Source organism: Nerophis lumbriciformis, linkage group LG14, assembly GCF_033978685.3.
Source record: "Nerophis lumbriciformis linkage group LG14, RoL_Nlum_v2.1, whole genome shotgun sequence".
NCBI classification, from domain to species: Eukaryota; Metazoa; Chordata; class Actinopteri; order Syngnathiformes; family Syngnathidae; genus Nerophis; species Nerophis lumbriciformis.
In genome coordinates this window covers 26,762,270-26,787,406 of record NC_084561.2, presented here as the reverse complement: position 1 = coordinate 26,787,406, position 25,137 = coordinate 26,762,270, and the positions used below count along the sequence as shown (strand labels likewise).

General features: G+C 40.2%; 1 protein-coding gene across 6 annotated transcripts in view; it reads left to right on the top strand.

Moving 5' to 3' along the window:
• The window catches only part of lrp8 (low density lipoprotein receptor-related protein 8, apolipoprotein e receptor), a 447,631-nt gene that overhangs the window by 409,651 nt on the left and 12,843 nt on the right, over positions 1–25,137 (top strand). For 4 of the 6 annotated variants that reach the window (XM_061975707.2, XM_061975706.2, XM_061975704.2 and 1 more), the window contains exon 17: positions 16,422–16,490. The exons of 1 other annotated variant lie outside the window; for it this stretch is intronic. In XM_061975707.2, coding sequence (XP_061831691.2) covers positions 16,422–16,490 — 69 coding nt within the window. Of the gene's footprint in view, positions 1–2,157; positions 2,478–16,421; positions 16,491–25,137 lie in introns of those variants that run through there. One more of the 6 variants, XM_061975708.2, reaches the window with a different exon arrangement.

Genomic DNA, 25,137 nt, shown 5'->3' with positions numbered 1-25,137 from the left:
TATCTTGTTTTTGTAGTGCATTCAACTGAATATGGGTTGAAAAGGATTTGCAAATCATTGTATTCCGTTTATATTTACATATAACACAATTTCCCAACTCATATGGAAACAGTGTTTGTACATTAATTAACACTAAGGTTTTCTCTTATTGTATGAAAACAAGTTTATGTCCAGTGTACCTTGTGGGTCAGTATGCTATCTTCAGGGTCCTCAACTGAGCAAAAGTACGTAACATATCTGCCTGAGCACCAACATCCTCTGCAGTAGACATCCATACAAAATGTGTAACGCTAACAAAAGAAATAGACCACAAACAAATGTCCACTGCAGAGGACACTGGTAGTCAGCTGGATATTGCTACTAGATGAGGTGCTCATCTAGTAGCTATAGTTAGTACAGTATTTACAGATACAACCTGCAGTAACTGCACACAATAATATACATGCAATCTATAATGATTACACAAAAACAGTAATATTAAATAAGCAGTAATAACTGCCAGGATCTTGTCTGCTTAGGGGCGCTGCAGTTCTTTTGATCAGCAGATAATACTAATAATAATCAAGAAGCATAATGGCATAATGTGTGATACTTGGAAGGAAAGACAAAAAAGTCAATATTGAAAATATAGTGTTATCTTGGTTTTTATCATTAAGCAGTTCCAAAGGGTTTGTTGAAAAGCAATAATTATTTTCCCATGAGAAATAATTCAAATCCAATTAATCCGTTTTTGACACCTAATATGTTAACACCAAACACTGTTTTATAGAGAATAATTATAGTACTACAACAATATTTATATGAAGGACAAATGAAGTGGATACATTAACATTTATCATCACATTCACCCTTATTAAACACTCTGGTTGGCAAAGAAGGCAATGGGGGAGAATGGGAGGGGACATCCACCTGGGTGGCACATTTGTACTTTGCTGCGTTACAATCTCTTTGTCGTTGTTGGTCAGGATCCCAGGATGCAGAGACAGCAGGCAAAGTGTAGGTAAAAACTATTTTATGAGAGAAAACACAAAGGTAGCGCAGCAGGGAAGTGCACAAGTAACCAGACACAGGAATCATATGGGGAAGCTATGTTGACAAGTGAAATTCGTTAAATACAGGGGAAAGCGGAGAGGTTTCAAGGTAAAATAACTGAGAAAAACAAGCAGACAATAAGTGGGACAAAAAAATAATAGCACTGGACAGGAGATAATACAAAATACAGGGAACTAATAATGTCCAAACTGTCACGTGGGATCCTGACAAGGGCTGCACAATTTAGAGAAATTTAAAAAAAAAATGCTATTTTTCTCTCCAAAATTGCGATTCGATTTGCGATGTTTATATTTTAAACAAGAAAATGTATAAACGTGCAAAAATAACGAGTGAAGGAAGACCTGTTACTTTTAAATTGTCAGTCAACATATTCTTGCCTCAAGGAACATATGCAATAATTTACTTTAAAACATATTTGGCTTTTTGCAGACAGACTCAGAGCTTTTGTCTACATCATGCTCTTAAAGGGGAACTTCACTTTTTAAGGAATTTTGCCTATCGTTCACAATCCGTATGAAAGACAAAAAGACAAAACTTTTTCTTTTTCTTGCATTCTAATTTGTAAAAATTGACTTGTTCTTGGTAGCTGGCAATGCAGCGAATGGGATACGTGTGTTCTTGTCACTCATGATTGTGAAATTATTATTGCTAAATAAAAATAAAAAAGTGCAGTTCTTCATAAACAGAATAAGTAATCGATAGAAACTATGCAATGATTGTAATTTAATGTTATTATAATATATAATAATGCTAGTTACTATTTAAAAGGATATTACTGTAGAATTGTTTACCATTGTACTGGAATTGGAAGGTAAATAACTTTTACTTATCCAAAATAAATAAATAAAATAAACAATAGACTCTAATTTCTGTAAGCAAAAATTTTACTTAAATAAATATTGAACATCTTAAAGTGCTTTTTTTTCCAGTTGGAAAAACGAGGTGAAGTTGTGTTTGTTGCCATCACATGATCACAGCATTCTCTCTTATTTGTCTTTGCTGATGGACGTATATTGTGTATCCGATTTGAAGCTGATATATTACCACAATGGGACATTTGGCTTTGTAATCATATTTTTCATTTCCTAACTTTTTTTTACTTAGCAACACGGGCGAGTTGCGAGGCTGTATGAGCTTCCTGTGTGTGCAAAGCTGGCGCTCCACTCACCACGGCAATGATTGTGAATGACTGAAGGGAGGGATCACAGCGTTCAGTTATTATACTGTTATATGAACACGCTCAGGTGCTGAGAGTGATGTAAAGAGTGAGACCTCTTTCTCCCTGTTTCAAGCTAGAGACGAACAAAGGCGAGGCTCAACAATTCTGATTGGCAAAAAGAAAAACGTCAGCCTCTTGCGGTCAACTATTGCACTAATTAAAAACTTGATCTCAATTAATCGTGCATCCCTACAAGTTATTTCTTGAATTCATTGTTTCTCACCTTATTCGTCACTCGCAGCGTTTTTTGACCCCACTGCGGCTTATTCCGCAGCCGCTGTCGATTGTTTTAAAACGTGTGGTAATTGAGTCACTGACTAAACTAAAACGGAAGTGTATGAAAAACTATACAGAGAAAATACTTTAAATGAGTCTTGTTAGACTCTCAAAAAATATGAAGAGAGCTTAAAGGGGACCTAATATCCCTCTCATCTCATGCCATTTCGCCTGCTCTGATGTCTATAAAATAGATAAGTCTGTGTTTACACATTTTGTTTTTTACATTTTCACCAAAGCATATCCAATACAAGTAGATTAGAATCATCATAGGTCCCCTTTAAAAACAAACATGGCAGTCAAGCGCTACTAAAAAGCCTCACAGTATTGATTGCTTAGGTATAAAATTCAGCCATTATGAGCAAGGAAAAATAACGTGGTAAATGAGGCAAAAGTGGTTTTGAAGGGAATTAAAGAAAACGATGATTTGCCTTTTAACTTTTTGGTCATGTTTTTTTTTTTTTACGCTCCATATCTATAAGCGCTCCAGACGAGAGCTGAAGCAGATACAGAGTAGAAAATGGGGCAGGAACAAGTCATGTCTCCATACCTACGGGCCATGTGTTATAATTTCCAACTCAGTGCGCTCTGTCAAGTCAGCTGTTACACATGTGCTGAGAGAGGCGGCTGGCGTTTTGTAAGGAGATAAAGCCTCAGGATTGTTGCGTGGGGGAGAAGAGGAAAGATAAACTGCAGCTATTACACATGGCACATATGCACTTACAAATCTAAATGTTCCTCTTCGCTGATGCTCGTAATAAAACGTGTAAAAAAAAAAAACTATTCGCTGAGCTTCCACTTTAAATGTTCCTCTGAGATGAATGTTCTATTGCTGTGTTGGACTATATACATGACTTTGTTTAATTACATTTTAACAATATAAAATAGTAAGAACATGCAATATGCATTGGATTAAAGGCCTACTGAAATGCGATTTTCTTATTTAAACGGGGATAGCAGGTCCATTCTATGTGTCATACTTGATCATTTCGCGATATTGCCATATTTTTGCTGAAAGGATTTAGTAGAAAACATCGACGATAAAGTTCGCAACTTTTGGTCGCTGATAAAAAAAGCCTTGCCTGTACCGGAAGTAGCAGACGAGTAGCGTGACGTCACAGGTTGTGGAGCTCCTCACATCTGCACATTGTTTACAATCATGGCCACCAGCAGCGAGAGCGATTCGGACCAAGAAAGCGACGATTTCCCCATTGATTTGAGCGAGGATGAAAGATTCGTGGATGAGGAAAGTGAGAGTGAAGGACTAGAGGGCAGTGGGAGCGATTCAGATAGGGAAGATGCTGTGAGAGGCTAGTGGGACCTGGTATTCAGCTGGGAATGACAAAAACAGTAAATAAACACAAGACATATATATACTCTATTAGCCACAACACAACCAGGCTTATATTTAATATGCCACAAATTAATCCCGCATAACAAACACCTCCCCCCTCCCGTCCATATAACCCGCCAATACAACTCAAACACCTGCACAACACACTCAATCCCACAGCCCAAAGTACCGTTCACCTCCCCAAAGTTCATACAGCACATATATTTCCCCAAAGTCCCCAAAGTTACGTACGGGCAAGCGATCAAATGTTTGGAAGCCACAGCTGCATGCGTACTCACGGTACCGCGTCTGCGCATCCAACTCAAAGTCCTCCTGGTAAGAGTCTCTGTTGTCCCAGTTCTCCACAGGCCAAGGTAAAGCTTGACTGTCATCTTCCGGGAATGTAAACAATGAAACACCGGCTGTGTTATCCGGCACAACAGTCAGGGGGTGCAGTCTACGGCGGGGGTGCGTTATCCGGCACGACACCTGCCGCAATACACCGCTTCCCACCTACAGCTTTCTTCTTTGCTGTCTCCATTGTTCATTGAACAAATTGCAAATGATTCACCAACACAGATGTCCAGAATACTGTGGGATTTTACGATGAAAACAGACGACTTAATAGCTGGCCACCATGCTGTCCCAAAATGTCCTCTACAATCCGTGACGTCACGTGCAGGCGTCATCATACCGAGACGTTTTCAGCAGGATATTTTGCGCGAAATTTAAAATTGCACTTTAGTAAGCTAACCCGTATTGGCATGTGTTGCAATGTTAAGATTTCATCATTGATATATAAACTATCAGACTGCGTGGTCGGTAGTAGTGGGTTTCAGTAGGCCTTTAACAGACCTAGGGATGTATAGTATAATTTAATTCTAAACACTTTTTTTTAATTTGAGCTGATTTTTTTGTTGACGTTTATGATGCACACTGGAATACTGGAATATATTGCAATTTTCTAGGAACGTGCTGCATGCATTTGTCTTCTTGCTTTTCAATCTCATTAAGTTCATTGAATTAAATGGTGCCTTTACATAACTGTTTAGTTTAGTGTCTTAAATAAGCAATTATATTTCGATATGTCTTGCTTTTGTTTCCTTACAATCGTGGATTTTCAACTGATGACAACAGTTAAGAAACATAGAAGTTTTCCTTTCTTTGGGCAGAAGCTTTAAACAGAAAACACATCTATGAATATGAATAGTCTCATTGATCCAGGTCAATGTATCCTCACGCCATTCGATCGATCCCAACTGGACTGTTTAGGTTATCTTGGAACTCTTTTCGTCTCTCATGCGAGCAAGCTCCATCAGTTTTTGGTTAAAAACTAGACTGATGAGCTCTATAGTTTGAGGTGATGGCGTTGGATCCAAAGTATTTGTCCTCTAAGGTCGTGGTAACCCCTCAATCAAGAATGGTTTTGCTTTTTTGAGATATAGAACTACAGTCTAACGAGGGGGATGCCACCTAAACGACTGTTGTTGATTGGCAAAGGTCTACATTGCAAACTAGTGAAACCACGTCCCCTCAGCTAGAGTTGTCTTATCTTTGGATGGGTACCAAATTCAATACTTGTATAGGTACTGAACTGAATTCCGTCAGTACTGCCAGGTAATAATTAATGTCAAATAAAAACCGTATCTTATTTAGATACCGTTGTCGCACATGACATCACGTCCGGTTGTAGACTCTAGCACTTGGCAGGGAAATTTGCATATTTGTAGAACACTGCCTCTAGGTAATGTTGCAGTTTTCGACACCAACAAAGCAAGCAAAAGTAAGGCTCCAGTTTTCAAAATTTGTGAACTCAATGTTAATTTATATTGTATATGCCATATACATCCTATTGATTAGCATTAGCAATTTTACATGGCGATGCCAACACATTCAAATGTGGTAATGAAAACTACAACTAAGATGCACGTTACAATCAAAAAGGCTGGTACTGTAGTAAGTGTGATACTTACAGTATAAACACTTTGCATGACTCAACAAAAGATAAGACCGGCACTTTCACCTTACTGTATTGACACACTAAGGACAAACTGAAATGGATGAGACTCAGAAGTGGACGAAAACAAGACAGCACAGTTTTGATTATCAGCTCAGTGTTATATGTTAAATAACAAAATGACATTTTAGGATTAAACAAATGAGCATGTATTACCATGTGAACACGCACAAAAGTACCATAAATTGGTACCAATGAGTCACATCTAGGTCTTTGAGCATGAACTAATGAAGCGTGCTTGGATTAGACTTCTCCTTCAAACTTTTTTTAAGACAACCTCAACAGTCCAGTTACGATCGATCCATTGCCCTGTAAATAGATTCACCAGGATGAATGAGAATATTCATGAACCGATGTTTCATAACAGTAAGGGACGCCCAGGAGTGACAAAAAACAATTTTTTGCAATTATTTTAATTGTGTGCTATCTCTCTAAAGACAACTGAGTCTTGTCCAATTGAGAGTGTGGTTCAGTTACTTGAGTAGCATCAGAATCCAGGGCTACTATTACTGTTGTCACTTCTGTTAATCTTCTCATGAGACTTCATTAGGGCCGTCATTTCAGTCTTCCTAATGGCTAGGCTGCTGTTAATTAGAAAGAGTGAAACAGGATTTGAACCAAAGGTTTATACTACTGTAACTTGCTGGGGCTTAGGGAGAGAGGAAAGGGAATGAACGCAATACTTTCTGCAGGAGTAGTTGGCTAAAAGTTAAAAAAAACTACTGTAATTTCTGGGCCATAGAGCTCCCCTAATTATAAGCAGCACCCAACATATTTTTTGTACAAATGTTATTTTGTACAAATTTTGGCTGCACTCATATATAAGCCGCAGATGTACACACTTGGAGCGGTATAGCTCGGTTGGTAGAGTGGCCGTGCCAGCAACTTGAGGGTTGCATGTTCGATCCCCGCTTCTGCCATCCTAGTCACTGCCGAAATGTCCTTGGGCAAGACACTTTACCCACCTGCTCCCAGTGCCACCCACACTGGTTTAAATGTAACTTAGATATTGGGTTTCACTATGTAAAGTGCTTTGAGTCACTAGAGAAAAAGCGCTATATAAAATATAATTCACTTAACTTCCGGGTCGTGCACATTTTGTCGTTTTTTGTCTCCATGATGAGGGTGAGTCCATAAAGCACGGCTGACTGAATGACTGTGTGAGTGTATTTGATTCAACAAGAGCAATTTCATTGGTCCGCCTTGACTGGTTTCAGCAATTTCATTGGTCTGATGTGACGAGGCTAAATTTATTGGCGGCATGTGAAGCATGTGAACCTGGAAAATCTATAAATTAACTGCATTGTATAAAGCGCAGGGTTCAAAACGTGGGGGAAAAGTACAGTCTTATAGTACAAAAGAAACAGTAAGATGATTTGAGTACAAGGTAATGTTAAGTGCAGCAATATGTTTTCTTTTAGTTTTAGATGATATTATGATGTAAATGTTTGTGCTAATGTCAGCATCACCGCAATAGGGCAAGGGCTGAAGCTGCACGTGTAAAAGCTACATATGCAAAGCGGCAAATAAAGATGACAGTTGAAAAAGCCTGTGTGGATGCCACATTAAACGCATTAAGAGGAAGGTGAAGCCGAAGCTGTGTTAGCGGCTGCACAAGTGTTGGAAGCAGCCGCAGACCAAGAAGATAGTATGAAAGGGCCTTACATGCACCTCAAGCATCAGATGTTTTGCAGCTCACACAATCTCAAAATGTCGTTGCCAGGCTCAAATTAGCAGCTCACAACCCCTTCAAATTCCAACCCAACATGGGGACCAGCCCACAAGTCTCACCCAGTTAACTGCTTACGATCATCTACCACACTGCAGCAACACAACTGATCGATCACAGGGGCCTCTAAGCACACCTAATGACATTTCTGATCTTGTCACCTACCTAGCTGGCCGTGACCTAAAGATGTCCGACAATCGACCAGAAAAATATCTGTCTTTGAAAGCTAGCTTCTGCGATGCAGTTGAAGGGTTGAAGCTTAAACCAAGTGAAGACAATGATCTACTAATCAAGTGGCTTTGTGAAGACGCACTGCAACATGCAAAACGAATTAAAGTAGAGCATGCTAACGACCTGACGATGGTGTGGCAGCGATTATATGGGAGTTACGGTTCTCCCAAGGCTATTGAAGCATCTCTTTTCACGGGACTAGAGAATTTCCCCAAAATCCATAACAAAGAATACCATCAATTACCATCGATTACTTTGTGTACTTCATGAAGAAGATTTTTAGTAACTATCATGCGGAAGTTGCACCTGCACTGGAAGAGGACTAAGAGGGTTGGTACCTACCAAGCTTTAGAATCTACCACCCCAGAAAGCCGGGACAGATCACGGTTGTGTTCGACTCAAATGCACAACACAACCGCTTTGCTTTGAATGATGCGTTGCTCCAAGGTCCAGATTTAAACAACAGTCTGATTGGGGTCCTACAGTGATTTATAAGTGAACCAGTTGCCATTATGTTTGACATTCAGCAGATGCTCTACAGAGTCTTGGTCAGAGAAGATCATTGTGACTACCTTAGGTTCTTGTGGTTTCGTGACCATGATCCATGGTCCACATGTTCGGCAACAGCCCTTTGCCAGCGGTGGCAAAGTATGGGTTAAGGAGGACTGCCAAGGAAGGAGAGCAAGAGTTTGGTGCTGAAACTCGACGCTTCTTGGAACGTAATTTCTATGTGGACGATGGGCTGAAATAATTCCCCAGCGCGAAGGACGCAATTGACGTGCTGAAAAGAACACAAGACATGTTAGCCCAGTCAAACCTCAGACGCCACAAAATCAGTTCCAACGTGTCAGATATCATGAAAGCTTTTCCAGGAGAAGACCTCGCTAAAGGCCTACGAGACCTTGACATTGGTCAGGATTCTCCTCCACTACAACATAGTATCAAACGCACCCAAGTTCTCCGGGTGTCTCTGCCACTATGCAAATTAAGGAGTCACGGGTGGGAACTGATATTCAGCTGGGAATGATTAATACAGTAAATAAACACAAGACATGTATAACTATTAGCCACAACACAACCAGGTTTATATTTAATATGCCACAAATCAATCCCGCATAACAAACACCTCCCCCCTCCCGTCCATATAACCCGCCAATAGAAATCAAACACCCGCACAAAACACTCAATCCCACAGCCCAAAGTACCGTTCACCTCCCCAAAGTTCATATAATGATAAATGATAAATGGGTTATACTTGTATAGCGCTTTTCTACCTTCAAGGTACTCAAAGCGCTTTGACAGTATTTCCACATTCACCCATTCACACACACATTCACACACTGATGGCGGGAGCTGCCATGCAAGGCGCTAACCAGCAGCCATCAGGAGCAAGGGTGAAGTGTCTTGCCCAAGGACACAACGGACGTGACTAGGATGGTAGAAGGTGGGGATTGAACCCCAGTAACCAGCAACCCTCCGATTGCTGGCACGACCACTCAACCAACTTCGCCACGCCGTCCCCCAAACACGTATATTTCCCCAAAGTTACGTACGTGACATGCACATATCGGCATGCACGTACGGGCAAGCGATCAAATGTTGGAAGCCGCAGCTGCGTACTCACAGTACCGCGTCTGCGCATCCAACTCAAAGTCCTCCTGGAAAGAGTCTCTGTTGTCCCGGTTCTCCACAGGCCAATGGAAAGTCCACAAAAAAGGTCAAAAATTAGGATTCTTCCATGAAGTGGCTATGTAGCAACGAACGCTGTGTCTTGACAGGTGCTCCAGGTGGTTTGTGACGTCAATTTCCGCTTCCGCCCGGTCTGATAGCACCGGATGCCTTTTATATCCCCACATATTAAGTTACATTTTTAATATTAGCATGATTTATAGAATACGCCTGTAACCGTTCATAATAAGTAAATGAATGACATAATAAGTATCTATATATATATATATATTTATTTTCTCAGCTGAGCACAAGTTAATTGTGACTGGCAATTTATTATACATATACACATCGATGGACCCCTATGGCCATTACATAGTCTAGGTCTGAGATGGGATCTACTTCCAGACAATTTCATCTTTAATATAGCAGTGGATGAGAAGCTTTTCACACGACGTGGTGTACTTTCAACCATCAACAGCTTGTTTGACCGCCTAGGATTTGCTGCACCGGTCAGTATTTGTGAGCAGACTATCCACAGAGAGCTTACCACTGACACCTGTGAATGGGAAGGTGCTATAAAGGCTGCAGGCCTTTGGATAGTAGGAGGAAAGAGAGCCGTGAGCAGCAGAATCCACGTCTATGATACATGTCGTAAGTTAACCAATTTAGTAGGGGCCTGTAAAGAATTACAAATTAATTCTGAAGGATGCAAGAACAAGAACAGTGTGAACTGACAGTGTGACGTATCTCAGTGTGGTTTGTAATTAGCTGTTATTAGCACCCTCTACTGGTAATGTTGATTTGTCCCCAGTCAACAAATACTGTTGTAAACGTTGAAGCGGACTTTTTGATGACTGCAGTGAATTGTGAAGGCAGCTAAATTCAATCTTCCTCCATCCTTTATGGTTTGCTAATCAAGAAGCACAATCTGTAAGTTTGTCTAGTTATGTGATTAGGGAATATTTAGTTTTGTACCTGTTTGATAAACAGGTATAAAATAATGTCAATAGAGCTTATCTTTGTTTGTAAACATGTAACCAAGAGTACGTTTGTATTGCTTTACAGTTTTACACGGCTTGAAGAGTGTTTAGCTTGCTGCATAGCTGTGTATATGAACGCACAGTGAGGGCAGAAGATGTAGTGAAGTGAATTATATTTATACAGCGCTTTTTTCTAGAGACTCTCTCTTTACATATTGAAAGCCATTATTTACATCTTTAAGCTGCATTTAAACCAGTGCGGGTGGCACCGGGAGCAGGTGGCAGTGTCTTGCCCAAGGACACAACGGCAGTGACAAGGATGGCGGAAGCGGGGATCGAACTTGGAACCCTCAGGTTGCTGGCAGGGCCGCTCTACCAACCGAGCCACGCATGTTATTTTAAGGGACGTTGATCAAAACAATACAAATTGGGGGTGTACCGATCCAATATTGATATTAAATATTGGTCAGATATCAGCAAAAAAACAAGTATCAGATGATATGGGCTTGCATCCAAAGTGTTCGATATAACACTTTTTACCCAAGAGCAATAGTGTCGCTGAACACAAGACGACAATAATGACTGTGCATGTGAGCTGTGCGCTTGCTATTTTTATGTATTTCATGTATTTGTATCTATTTATCTATGTTCTTATGGTTTTATGTGTTATGAATTTGCACTAAATTAGTTTTGCTTACAATTTTGTTGTACAATGTACAATGACAATAAAGATATATTCTATTCTATTCTATTCTATAATCTCCGATACAAACAGTCCTGCAGCGCATTTACTTGTGTAAAGCTAGAAAGCTTGTTAACATCTATATGTTAAAGGGGAACATTATCACCAGACCTATGTAAGCGTCAATATGTTACGACTTGGCGAGAATGAGGACTCAGGTGCAGAAGGGGAACAATTGACACAGGCTTTATTTAAACAGTTTTCTTTGAAATCTCTTTGAACAGAGTGATTAAAACAAAGCGGCTACAGAATCTAGCTTTGATACAATAGAGAAACAAAAGACATATAGGCATAAGGCCATAAACGGAAAGTCACTCCATAGGGAGGAAAAAGGCAATAGCAAAATTACACATGAATCTAATAACAAAAAAAATAACAAAAAATCTATGATTAGCTACAAAAAGGTAAATAAATCATGCAGAGGAGACAAGAAACTATAAACAGAAAGTACGCTATAAAGAGCTGAGATAACTACAAACTAAAGCGCTCCAAGAGGAGGAAAAAAGGAAGGCAAGGCACTATGAAATAACACACAAAAAAACTTGACCAAAAACTTTAGCAAACGAAAATCACTCTTTCTCAGAGGAAACAAAGAAATCAATAAATAAGGCGAGGCAATACTTAACAACTTGGTTCGAGACTGTGGACGAAGGCTGAAGGTACGTGACGAGACAATATACTCTGGCACAAGACAAGAGGAAGAAGAGACATTTATACACATGAGGGAGGGTGACACAGGTGGGCACAATCAGGCAATCAGGAGAGACATCAGACCAGTGAAACGGGAGGAAAGGCAAGTGACCTGAAACGAGAGGGAGAGTTAACCTTTCAAAATAAAACAGGAAATGACAAGACAACATGAAACCAGACGAAACCCAGACAAGACTTCATCCAGGTGTGACACAATATATACCTTGATGTTGCAGAAAAAAGACCATATATTTTTTTAACCGATTTCCGAACTCTAAATGGGTGAATTTTGGCGAATTAAACACCTTTCTAATATTCGCTCGCGGAGCGATGACGTCACAACATCGGGAAGCAATCCGCCATTTTCTCAAACACCGAGTCAAATCAGCTCTGTTATCTTCCGTTTTTTCGACTGTTTTCCGTACCTTGGAGACATCATGCCTCGTCGGTATGTTGTCGGAGGGTGTAACAACACGAACAGGGACGGATTCAAGTTGCACCAGTGGCCCAAAGATGCGAAAGTGGCAAGAAATTGGACGTTTGTTCCGCACACTTTACCGACGAAAGCTATGCTACGACAGAGATGGCAAGAATGTGTGGATATCCTGCGACACTCAAAGCAGATGCATTTCCAACGATAAAGTCAAAGAAATCTGCCGCCAGACCCCCATTGAATCTGGACCTCGGTAGCACGGCAAGCAATGGCGGCAGTTTGTTCCCGCAGACGAGCGAGCTAAACCCCCTGGATGTCTTGGCTCACACCGTCCCTTATGCCACCGAAGATGATCAAGAGAAGAATATCGACCCTAGCTTCCCTGGCCTGCTGACATCAACTCCAAAACTGGACAGATCAGCGGATGAGGGTATGTCTACAGAATATATTAATTGATGAAAATTGGGCTGTCTGCACTCTCAAAGTGCATGTTGTTGCCAAACGTATTTCATATGCTGTAAACCTAGTTCATAGTTGTTAGTTTCCTTTAATGCCAAACAAACACATACCAATCGTTGGTTAGAAGGCGATCGCCGAATTCGTCCTCGCTTTCTCCCGTGTCGCTGGCTGTCGTGTCGTTTTCCTCGGTTTCGCTTGCATACGGTTCAAACCGATATGGCTCAATAGCTTCAGTTTCTTCTTCAATTTCGTTTTCGCTACCTGCCTCCACACTACAACATCCGTTTCAATACATGCGTAATCTGATGAATCGCTTAAGCCGCTGAAATCCGAGTCTGAATCCGAGCTAATGTCGCTATAGCTTGCTGTTCTATGCGCCATGTTTGTTTGTGTTGGCTTCCCTTTGTGACGTCACAGGAAAATGGACGGGTGTTTATAACGATGGTTTGAATCAGGCACTTTGAAGCTTTTTTAGGGATATTGCGTGATGGGTAAAATTTTGAAAAAAACTTCGAAAAATAAAATAAGCCACTGGGAACTGTTTTTTTTTATAGTTTTAACCCTTCTGAAATTGTGATAATGTTCCCCTTTAAGGTTGGTAGTTCCTTGTACTTAGTGAAGTCATCTACAAAAGGTAAAAATGTTAGGCTGTAGGCTACAGGAGCTAATTGAAAAATATTGCAGTCTAGTCAAGTCAAGTCAAGTCAACTTTATTTATTTAGCACGTTTACGACAACTTTTAAATTGAACCACAGTGCTTTACAAGTTAAAAAAGCATAGAGCAAAAAACAAAAACAAAACATAAAACAACAAACAAAAAAAACAAACAAAGAACGTAAACAATGAATGAGCTGAACAAGATAGTGCAAAACCAATACGGTAAAAGGGGTCGAATAAAAAGTAAAAATTTGCTAAATAAAAATACAAATAATAATAATAAAAGTGCGACAAATTGAAAAATAAAACTAAAGCGAAGGGGGTGGGGGCGTGGACTAGCAATGGTGGCCAAGTGGGCGGACTCAGCTCAGGTCAAAGGCCAGCGAGAAGAGATAAGTCTTAAGAAGGGTCTAAAACATCACATGTCAATACAAACAAGTATCAAATCATTATAGTTACATATTACTTACAGATATCAATCAATCAATGTTTATTTATATAGCCCTAAATCACAAGTGTCTCAAAGGGCTGCACAAGCCACAACGACATCCTCGGTACAAAGCCCACATAAGGGCAAGGAAAAACTCACCCCAGTGGGACGTCGATGTGAATGACTATGAGAAACCTTGGAGAGGACCGCATATGTGGGTAACCCCCCCTCCCCCTCTAGGGCAGACCGAAAGCAATGGATGTCGAGTGGGTCTGACATAATATTGTGAGAGTCCAGTCCATAGTGGATCCAACATAATAGTAAGAGTCCAGTCCCTAGTGGGGCCAGCAGGAAACCATCCCGAGCGGAGACGGGTCAGCAGCGCAGAGATGTTCCCAGCCGATGCACAGGCGAGCGGTCTACCCCGGGCCCCGACTCTGGACAGCCAGCACTTCATCCATGGCCACCGGACCTGTGCCCCCCCCCCCCCCCCCCCCCCCCCCCATCTCCACAAGGAAAAGGGGAGCAGAGGAGAAAAGAAAAGAAACGGCAGATCAACTGGTCTAACAGGGGGGCTATTTAAAGGCTAGAGTATACAAATGAGTTTTAAGATGGGACTTAAATGCTTCTACTGAGGTAGCATCTCTAATTGTTACCGGGAGGGCATTCCATAGTACTGGAGCCCGAATAGAAAACGCTCTATAGCCCGCAGACTTTTTTTGGGCTCTGGGAATCACTAATAAGCCGGAGTTCTTTGAACGCAGATTTCTTGCCGGGACATATGGTACAATGCAATCGACAAGATAGGACGGAGCTAGACCGTGTAGTATTTTATACGTAAGTAGTAAAACCTTAAAGTCACATCTTAAGTGCACAGGAAGCCAGTACAGGTGAGCCAGTATTGGCGTAATATGATCAAACTTTCTTGTTCTTGTCAAAAGTCTAGCAGCCGCATTTTGTACCAATTGTAGTCTTTTAATGCTAGACATAGGGAGACCCGAAAATAATACGTTACAGTAGTCGAGACGAGACGTAACGAACGCATGAATAATGATCTCAGCGTCGCTAGTGGATAAAATAGAACGAATTTTAGCGATATTACGGAGATGAAAGAAGGCCGTTTTAGTAACACTTTTAATGTGTGACTCAAAGGAGAGAGTTGGGTCGAAAATAATACCCAGATTCTTTACTGATTTGCCTTGTGTAATTGTTTGGTTGTCAAATGTTAAGGTGGTATTATTAAATAAATGTCGGTGTTTAGCAGGACCGATAATCAGCATTTCCGTTTTCTTGGCGTTGAGTTGCAAGAAGTTAGCGGACATCCATTGTTTAATTTCATTAAGACACGCCTCCAGCTGACTACAATCCGGCGTGTTGGTCAGCTTTAGGGGCATGTAGAGTTGGGTGTCATCAGCATAGCAATGAAAGCTAACACCGTATTTGCGTATGATGTCGCCTAGCGGCAGCATGTAAATACTAAAGAGTGCAGGGCCAAGAACCGAACCCTGAGGAACTCCGCACGTTACCTTAACATAGTCCGAGGTCACATTATTATGGGAGACGCATTGCATCCTGTCAGTAAGATAAGAGTTAAACCACGACAAAGCTAAGTCTGACATACCAATACGTGTTTTGATACGCTCTAATAAAATATTATGATCGACGGTATCGAAAGCAGCGCTAAGATCAAGAAGCAGCAACATAGATGACGCATCAGAATCCATCGTTAGCAGTAGATCATTAGTCATTTTTGCGAGGGCTGTCTCCGTAGAGTGATTTGCCCTGAAACCGGATTGAAAAGGTTCACAGAGATTGTTAGACACTAAGTGTTCATTTAGCTGCTGTGCGACAATTTTTTCGAGGATTTTCGAAATAAAAAGATACAAGGCAGAGAAGTTTATTAGAAAGTAAACAGTAACAAACATAATTCAATTTCCTGTTATGACCCTAATTTATTGACCACTGGGTGTTGCCAAACACAAATCAACATTCCACTTCAGAAGCATAAATTTGCCATAAAATTTGCGTTTTTCATACCTACCATTGTTCTTTAACTCTGAATAAACTCATTTGGTCAAATCTTTTCTAACTTTCCACCCTACAAAATAATAAAAGTATGTGCTATGATTTGTGCTGATATCGTATCAGGTTAATATCAGCCAACACTCAAGGGTCCAATATCGGTATCGTACCAGAAGTGGAAAAGTCGAATTAGGACACCGCTAATACATATAGTGGTAGCCTAAGAGTTTTGCACATTACTATATTTTTGTGACTAAATTCAGAAAAAAAAAGTCAAACAATAAATGAAAGAAATGATGCCATTTAGAATAAAATGAGAACATCTACCATCACTCGCGCAGTTTATTGCACACGTTTCCAAAATGATGCTTCCCTGCTGCAACATTATTTTATTTCGCTCTCGCAAGGTCTTTGGGGATGTGTTTGAAAAGAACTTTGGGCTAAGTTGTGTTTCCTTCTCTCTTGCTCCTCCTTGTCAGCTGCGAGTGATCACTACCTCATAGGCAACAACATCACAGTCGCTGTCTTGGGGATAGTCATTCCTATCGGTGAGTTATCTCCACTTCTAACTGTGTTGTTTGCTTTTTTTTTTGCTTGCCTGCTTTCCCTCCTGGCTTCTCCTTCTATGATTGTTGTGTGATAGTCACGTGTGTCTGTGTGTGTGTGCATGAGTGTGACTTAAAAAGTCTTGATGAGTCCACCTGCCAGATTAATATGACTTAATTTGTGGTTTTAAAGACATAACATGTAGTGGTTGTAGCAGAAACATATTTATAAAACGATGTGCTATTATTCTATACTACAGCCCCCAGGCTCATGGTAAGAATAAGCCATTATAGGACAGTAAGCATCAGTCTGGTGGCCTTTGTAGTGTTCACTTTATGTCATCATTAAAAGGTTTCCAGCATGTGGGCAATTCAGTTTATGCTTTCTCATCACATTTGACCGGCTACAAACCCACTCTGAGCATACAGTGTGTTCCCACAGCAATCTATCGTGTGTCATGACCCAGTTGTTGAACCCAGGTTGTCCATTTGCTGGAAATCAGATTTTGAAATGGATAAGGCAGCCAAAAGGCCAAATGAGAATTGATTATGGGGGGTAGGGGTGTTGTAGTTCTGCTTATTTCAACTCCAACAATGTCAGCTTAGTACAAAAAACCACCACATGAAAAATCCTGAACATAACTAAATACGCTTTTGTTTTGACTCGCATATTTCCACACACTAAGTACAAAAATAAATTTTAAGTTGCACGCACCAAATTTTAAAAGAAAAAAATATTTTTACATACTGTATATTAGGTGCAGTGGACTAAAGCCGCAGATATACAGTCGTGGTCAAAAGTTTACATACACTTGTAAAGAACATGATGTCATGGCTGTCTTGAGTTTCCAATCATTTCTACAACTCTTGTTTTTTTGTGATAGAGTGATTGGAGCACATACTTGTTGGTCACAAAAAACATTCATGAAGTTTGGTTCTTTTATGAATTTATTATGGGTCTACTGAAAATGTGACCAAACCTGCTGGGTCAAAAGTATACATACAGCAATGTTAATTTTTGGTTACATGTCCCTTGGCAAGTTTCACTACAATAAGGCTCTTTTGGTAGCCATCCACAAGCTTCTGGCAAGCTTCTGGTTAAATTTGTGACCACAGTGCAGTTCAGTTAAATGTGTTGGTTTTCTGACATGGACTTGTTTCTTCAGCATTGTCCACACGTTTAAGTCAGGACTTTGGGAAGGCCATTCTAAAACCGTAATTCTAGCCTGATTTAGCCATTCCTTTACCACTTTTGACGTGTGTTTGGGGTCATAGTCCTGTTGGAACACCCAACTGCGCCCAAGACCTAACCTCTGACATCACATGGACAAATATAAGATCTTCTGGAAGAAAATTATGTGGTCAGATGAAACAAAAATCTAGCTGTTTGGCCATAATACCCAGCAATATGTTTGGAGGAGAAAAGGTGAGGTCTTTAATCCCAGCAACACCAATCCTACCGTCAAGCATGGTGGTGGTAGTATTATGCTCTGGTACTGTTTCGCTGCCAATGGAACTGATGCTTTACAGAGAGTAAATGGGACAATGAAAAAGGAGGATTACCTCCAAATTCTTCAGGATAACCTAGAATCATCAGCCCGGAGGTTGGGTCTTGAGCGCAGTTGGGTGTTCCAACAGGACAATGACCCCAAACACACATCAAAAGTGGTAAAGGAATGGCTAAATCAAGCTAGAATTAAAGTTTTAGAATGGCTTCCCCAAAGTCCTGTCAGAAAACCAACACATTTTGTCAAGTGGAGTGGTCAAAAATTCAACCAGGTGCTTGCCAGAAGCTTGTGGATGGCTTCCATCCATCCATCCAAAAGTGTAACCAAGTGTAACCAAATAGTAACATTGCTGTATGTATTCTTTTGACAAAGCAGATTTGGTCACATTTTCAATAGACCCATAATAAATTCATAAAAGAACCAAACTTCATGAATGTTTTTTGTGACCAACAAGTATGTGCTCCAATCACTCTATCACAATAAAATAACAGTTGTAGAAATGATTGGAAACTCAAGACAGTCATGACATTATGTTCTTTACAAGTGTATGTAAACTTTTGACCACGACTCTATATCGGTATGAAAGATGTGTGTAAATGTTCATATGGCCTTGCGATCAGCTGCCCAGCTGGAATAGGCTTCAGTCCCCCGCGACCTCGAGAGGGACAATCGGTAGAAAATGGATGGATGGCTAGATTTGGGGCGGTATGGTAGAGCGGCCGTGCCAGCAACTTGAGGGTTGCAGGTTCGATCCCCGCATCCGCCATCCTAGTTACTGCCGTTGTGTACTTGGGAAAGACACTTTACCCACCTGCTCCCAGTGCCACCCACACTGGTTTAAATGTAACTTAGATATTGGGTTTTACTATGTAAAGTGCTTTGAGTCACTAGAGAAAAGTGCTATATAAATATAATTCACTTCACTTCACACTAGATTTGCATACCTTATTTGTTTCCCAAGGGGCGCCTGTAAAAAGCAGTAAAATGGCTGATCAAACAAAACAGAAGTCATCCTTATGGACCCACTGGCTGCGTAAGGTAGCTCTCCAATCAGCTAAAGAGACTCAATAACTCCACGGTGACGTTTTGGTAAATTTACGAGATTTAAACAATACAAAAAGAATGCCATTGTGTGTTAATAATACTAACACTGACACTTGTTAAAGTGTTAGAATATTCGCTAATGCTAACGACGCAAGATTGATTACATTACAAAAACAGGTACAAATATGCATGAAAACACTCCTACAGACATTACACATTGGACGGTTTAGTTAGTATGAATTGTTTTAGTTATATTGGAAAACTTACAAACGTTGCTTGGCGTGATGAATGAAGAATCCTTTTGAGCAGAAACGCTGTGGACTGTTATACTTCTGTTCCAAGGCACGAAAAAGGAAGTACATTTTCAACCTCCAGTGAACGAACAAAAGATGGCGCCATAGCACAAACAATAGCACACCTTTTCAGTGTCTGTCGGTGTGATATGAAAACTATTTGTTGAATACAAAACATTAGCGAATAAAAATTCGTAAATTAGCCGCACCGTTTTATAAGCCATAGGATATATACCAGTGATAGGTAAATGATGCCTCAGTGAGTGTATGGCACACTCACTAGCTGTATTGACACTGCACTGATACTGTGTTGCTGTTTTATAATGGTCATGTGCTGGATTAAGAAAGTCTGTACATTTGACCGACAAATAAAAGACCACAAGGAAGTGTTTTCAATTTGGAAAAATAATAATAATAATTTGACTCCTTTAATGTGTCCTATAATCCAGTGCACCTTGTACAAACCCTGTTTCCATATGAGTTGGGAAATTGTGTTAGATGTAAATATAAACGGAATACAATGATTTGCAAATCATTTTTAACCCATATTCAGTTGAATATGCTACAAAGACAACATATTTGATGTTCAAACTGATAAACTTGTTTTTTTTTTGCAAATAATCATTAACTTGAGAATTTGATGCCAGCAACATGTGACAAAGAAGTAGGGAGAGGTGGCAATAAATACTGATAAAGTTGAGGAATGCTCATCAAACACTTATTTGGAACATCCCACAGGTGTGCAGGCTAATTGGGAACAGGTGAGTGCCATGATTGGGTATAAAAACAGCTTCCCAACAAATGCTCAGTCTTTCACAAGAAAGGATTGGGCGAGGTACACCCCTTTGTCCACAAGTGCGTGAGCAAATAGTCAAACAGTTTAAGAACAACAATTCTCAAAGTGCAATTGCAAGAAATTTAGGGATTTCAACATCTACGGTCCATAATATCATCAAAAGGTTCAGAGAATCTGGAGAAATTACTCCACGTAAGCGGCATTGCCGGAAACCAACATTGAATGACCGTGACCTCCGATCCCTCAGACGGCACTGTATCAAAAACCGACATCAATCTCTAAAGGATATCACCACATGGGCTCAGGAACACTTCAGAAAACCACTGTCACTAAATACAGTTTGTCGCTACATCTGTAAGTGCAAGTTAAAGCTCTACTATGCAAAGCGAAAGCCATTTATCAACAACATCCAGAAACGCCGCCGGCTTCTCTGGGCCCGAGATCATCTGAGATGGACTCATGCAAAGAGGAAAAGTGTTCTGTGGTCTGACGAGTCCACATTTCAAATTGTTTTTATAAATATTCGACATCGTGTCATCCGGACCAAAGGGGAAGCGAACCATCCAGACTGTTATCGATGCAAAGTTCAAAAGCCAGCATGTGTGATGGTATGGGGGTGCATTAGTGCCCAAGACATGGGTAACTTACACATCTGTGAAGGCACCATTAATGCTGAAAGGTACATACAGGTTTTGGAACAACATATGCTGCCATCTAAGCGCCGTCTTTTTCATGGATGCCCCTGCTTATTTCAGCAAGACAATGCCAAGCCACATTCAGCACGTGTTACAACAGCGTGGCTTCATAAAAAAAGAGTGCGGGTACTTTCCTGGCCCGCCTACAGTCCAGACCTGTCTCCCATCGGCGCATTATGAAGCGTAAAATACGACAGCGGAGACCCCGGACTGTTGAACGACTAGCTCTACATAAAACAAGAATGGGAAAGAATTCCACTTTCAAAGTTTCAACAATTAGTTTCCTCAGTTCCCAATCGTTTACTGAGTGTTGTTAAAAGAAAAGGTGATGTAACACAGTGGTGAACATGCCCTTTCCCAACTACTTTGGCACGTGTTGCAGCCATGAAATTCTAAGTTAATTATTATTTGCAAAAAAATCAAATATCTTGTCTTTGTAGTGCATTCAATTGAATATGGGTTGAAAAAGATTTGCAAATCATTGTATTCCGTTTATATTTACATCTAACACAATTTCCCAACTCATATGGAAACGGGGTTTGTATATGAAAAAAGATTGAAAATAGACCATTTATCGGCAGTGCGCTCTATGGCCGGGAAAATACGGTATATCAAAAGAAGGCTTGAAATATCTTGAGTTGCATGTTATTAACCTGTCATATATTAGTTTCACCTTATAAATCTAATTGCTGGAATAAGCGAACCTTTGCACAAGAGTCAAATTTTCACTTGTATATCCGAACGCCTAATCTAATGCCTTCTGTTACCGCCATAAATGTTTACTTCATTTTGTGGAAAATGGGAGCAAAACTGTTATTTTTAAGCCCACATCCCAACATGCAAATACATTGGCGTTTCCAGCAATCACTCAACCTATGAATCGTGGTATTTTCTCTATTCCACTCGATGTGATTAAAATGAAAGTCCAATTTCATGGACTCAACGTGAGAAGTCTGCTGGCCTTAAAGGATCAGCGTATGCCTGAAACATCTTTCATCTCCAATATTGAGCACAATGGCAGCTCTCAAACATTGTACTGCTATTTTTCCCTCCTCTCCACAATTGAGATATCAGCTCAGTTCATTATAACAACCCCCGAGATTATTAACCCCTGCTCATCCGTTCCTCATGCTATTCATTGAGGCAATAAATCCCCTCATTCTGCGTTTTTGGCAGCTTTGAAACACTAATTATTGTCACAGGTCTACAAGGGCCAGATTTCTGTACCCTACTTCTGCACTGCCATCCATTATTGAACCGCGCCCACCCACACTTCCTCGAGGGGAATCTGCCCGCCTACTATAATCACCATTTACAAAGTCTGCAGTTTGTTTCTCTCTAATTGGAGTAAAATGTTCCAAATGTGGCAAAAGCTGATGTGTTTTCTTTGTTTTTCTGTATCCAATAAACATACATTAGAGAGAGTATCAAAGATGATTATAGGGTTTCATCTTAGTCAGTCAGCAATTTCAATGGATGGGAATGAATTTATGGACGGACACATTAGCGCATGTTAATCTTTTTATCCCTCCTTATTGACACATTTTGTATTATTCATGTCACATGCCTTTATCTTCACACTACAGGTACTACAGTGTACCCATAGTAATTAGGGGGGGAAGACTGAGCTCATCTCAAACACTCCAGAGAACCAGCACTCTGCTCTCAATCATCATCTGAACAGCATCATCAAGTAGTCTTAAAGTACCAGTAGAATGGAAAAACCAGTAGCCTCTATATTGAAGCTATTATCATGGATATCTGATTTAGACTTACAAAGATTGTGAGTAAGTAGATAATCAAAATAGTATCAATCGCACAGAGATTCTCAAACCATTTTGAGAGATAATGAGCTTGCCAGACACGTGATGGTGTGACGTAGAGGTAGGAACCATAGATCCTTCCCCATCAACAACAATGCAAATCATGCCGACTTTGTGAGCGCCAACCATGATTACTTTGGGAAAAATTATGATCAAGAACCTTATTTTTTTAGCCTGAATATAAGGAGGTTGACCTACACATTTTCAAAGCCGTGTGCTAAACAGATCCAGCTTTAGTGAAACACTAAGCATGCAAAGTGCTAAACAATAAATACAAACTACATACATGATAAAATGATCACTTACTGTACAATGTCTGCTCTCGCTGCGATGACGACTGATACAATGTCCATATCTTCCCGTTTAGATGAAGATTTAATCATGATGCACACAAAGGGTTAACAAGGAAAAGTTGCTGCCTGCAAAGACTGTCTTCAGTTGTCGTGTGTTTGTCTCCATCTTCGGGTATGAATTGAATGTCACAGATGAACAACTTCTAGATTCATGGCTAAATCCTCCTAATATCCAGATGGGAGCCATGATTTATAATCAATGCTGCAGCATAAGCTATAGTTAGCTCTCAGACTGTTATCAATATGCCACTAAAAATACAAACCCCGTTTCCATATGAGTTGGGAAATTGTGTTAGATGTAAATATAAACGGAATACAATGATATGCAAATAATTTTCAACCCATATTCAGTTGAATATGCTACAAAGACAACATATTTGATGTTCAAACTGATAAACTTTTTTTTTTTGCAAATAATCATTAACTTTAGAATTTGATGCCAGCAACACGTGACAAAGAAGTTGGGAACGGTGGCAATAAATATTGATAAAGTTGAGGAATGCTCATCAAACACTTATTTGGAACATCCCACGGGTGAACAGGCAAATTGGGAACAGGTGGGTGCCATGATTGGGTATAAAAGTAGATTCCATGAAATGCTCAGTCATTCACAAACAAGGATGGGGCGAGGGTCACCACTTTGTCAACAAATGCGTGAGCAAATTGTTGAACAGTTTAAGAAAAACTTTTCTCAACCAGCTATAAGTGCAAGTTAAAACTTTCCTATGCAAGGCGAAAACCGTTTATCAACAACACCCAGAAACGCCGTCGGCTTCGCTGGGCCTGAGCTCATCTAAGATGGACTGATACAAAGTGGAAAAGTGTTCTGTGGTCTGACGAGTCCACATTTCAAATTGTTTTTAGAAACTGTGGACGTCGTGTCCGCCGGACCAAAGAGGAAAAGAACCATCCGGATTGTTATAGGCGCAAAGTTGAAAAGCCAGCATCTGTGATGGTATGGGGGTGTATTCGTGGCCAAGACATGGGTAACTTACACATCTGTGAAGGCGCCATTAATGCTGAAAGGTACATACAGGTTTTGGAGCAACATATGTTGCCATCCAAGCAACGTTACCATGGACGCCCCTGCTTATTTCAGCAAGACAATGCCAAGCCACGTGTAACATCAATGTAAATACCACAACGGAGACCCCCGGACTGTTGAACAACTTAAGCTGTACATCGAGCAAGAATGGGAAAAAATTCCACCTGAGAAGCTTAAAAAATGTGTCTCCTCAGTTCCCAAACGTTTACTGAGTGTTGTTAAAAGGAAAGGCCATGTAACACAGTGGTGAACATGCCCTTTCCCAACTACTTTGGCACATGTTGCAGCCATGAAATTCTAAGTTAATTATTATTTGCAAAACAAAAAATAAAGTTTATGAGTTTGAACATCAAATATCTTGTCTTTGTAGTGCATTCAACTGAATATGGGTTGAAAAGGATTTGCAAATCATTGTATTCCGTTTATATTTACATCTAACACAATTTACCAACTCATATGGAAACGGAGTTTGTAGTTTGTCTTTGGGTAATATTCAGGTCCCGATAAGTAAATAGAGTATTGTTGGCGGGTTTTGGACGTTTATTCCAAAGAAAAGAAAAGTGTTGCCAGTGCTTTAGATTTGCAGCAACATGCATAGAACAAGTAACTGGCACGCTACAAAGTTTCTTTAAAATAAGCAGCAGCACAACAAACTAATTCCAGCATCTGAAACAGCATTGAGACGAGTGGGGGAAACGCAACCCTTTACGAGGCGAACAAGACCGCAACAAAAACTCCAACTAAGAAGCATCTTACTGTGGAGAAATTATTTACACCAGGTACCATAAAAACTGTGGTCAAAAATGCACAGGATGATCCCTAAAGCAGTCGCTCTGCACATTTATAGTGATGTGATGGATGTGCAATGACGTGTGCATTGTCTTTAACATCAGTGCACACCAACAAGGAGCCCAGGACACTTCAGGGAAAAGCTTTAGTCTATCTATCTAATAAAATGATATAATCGTCTCAATGCTTTACTTGATTATTTATTTACATACAATTTACAATACTACATTTTTATTTACAGTAGTATTTTATTCAAAACAGAAGTTTTAGGTTAACACTAGAGAGGCCGATAAATGCGTTAAAA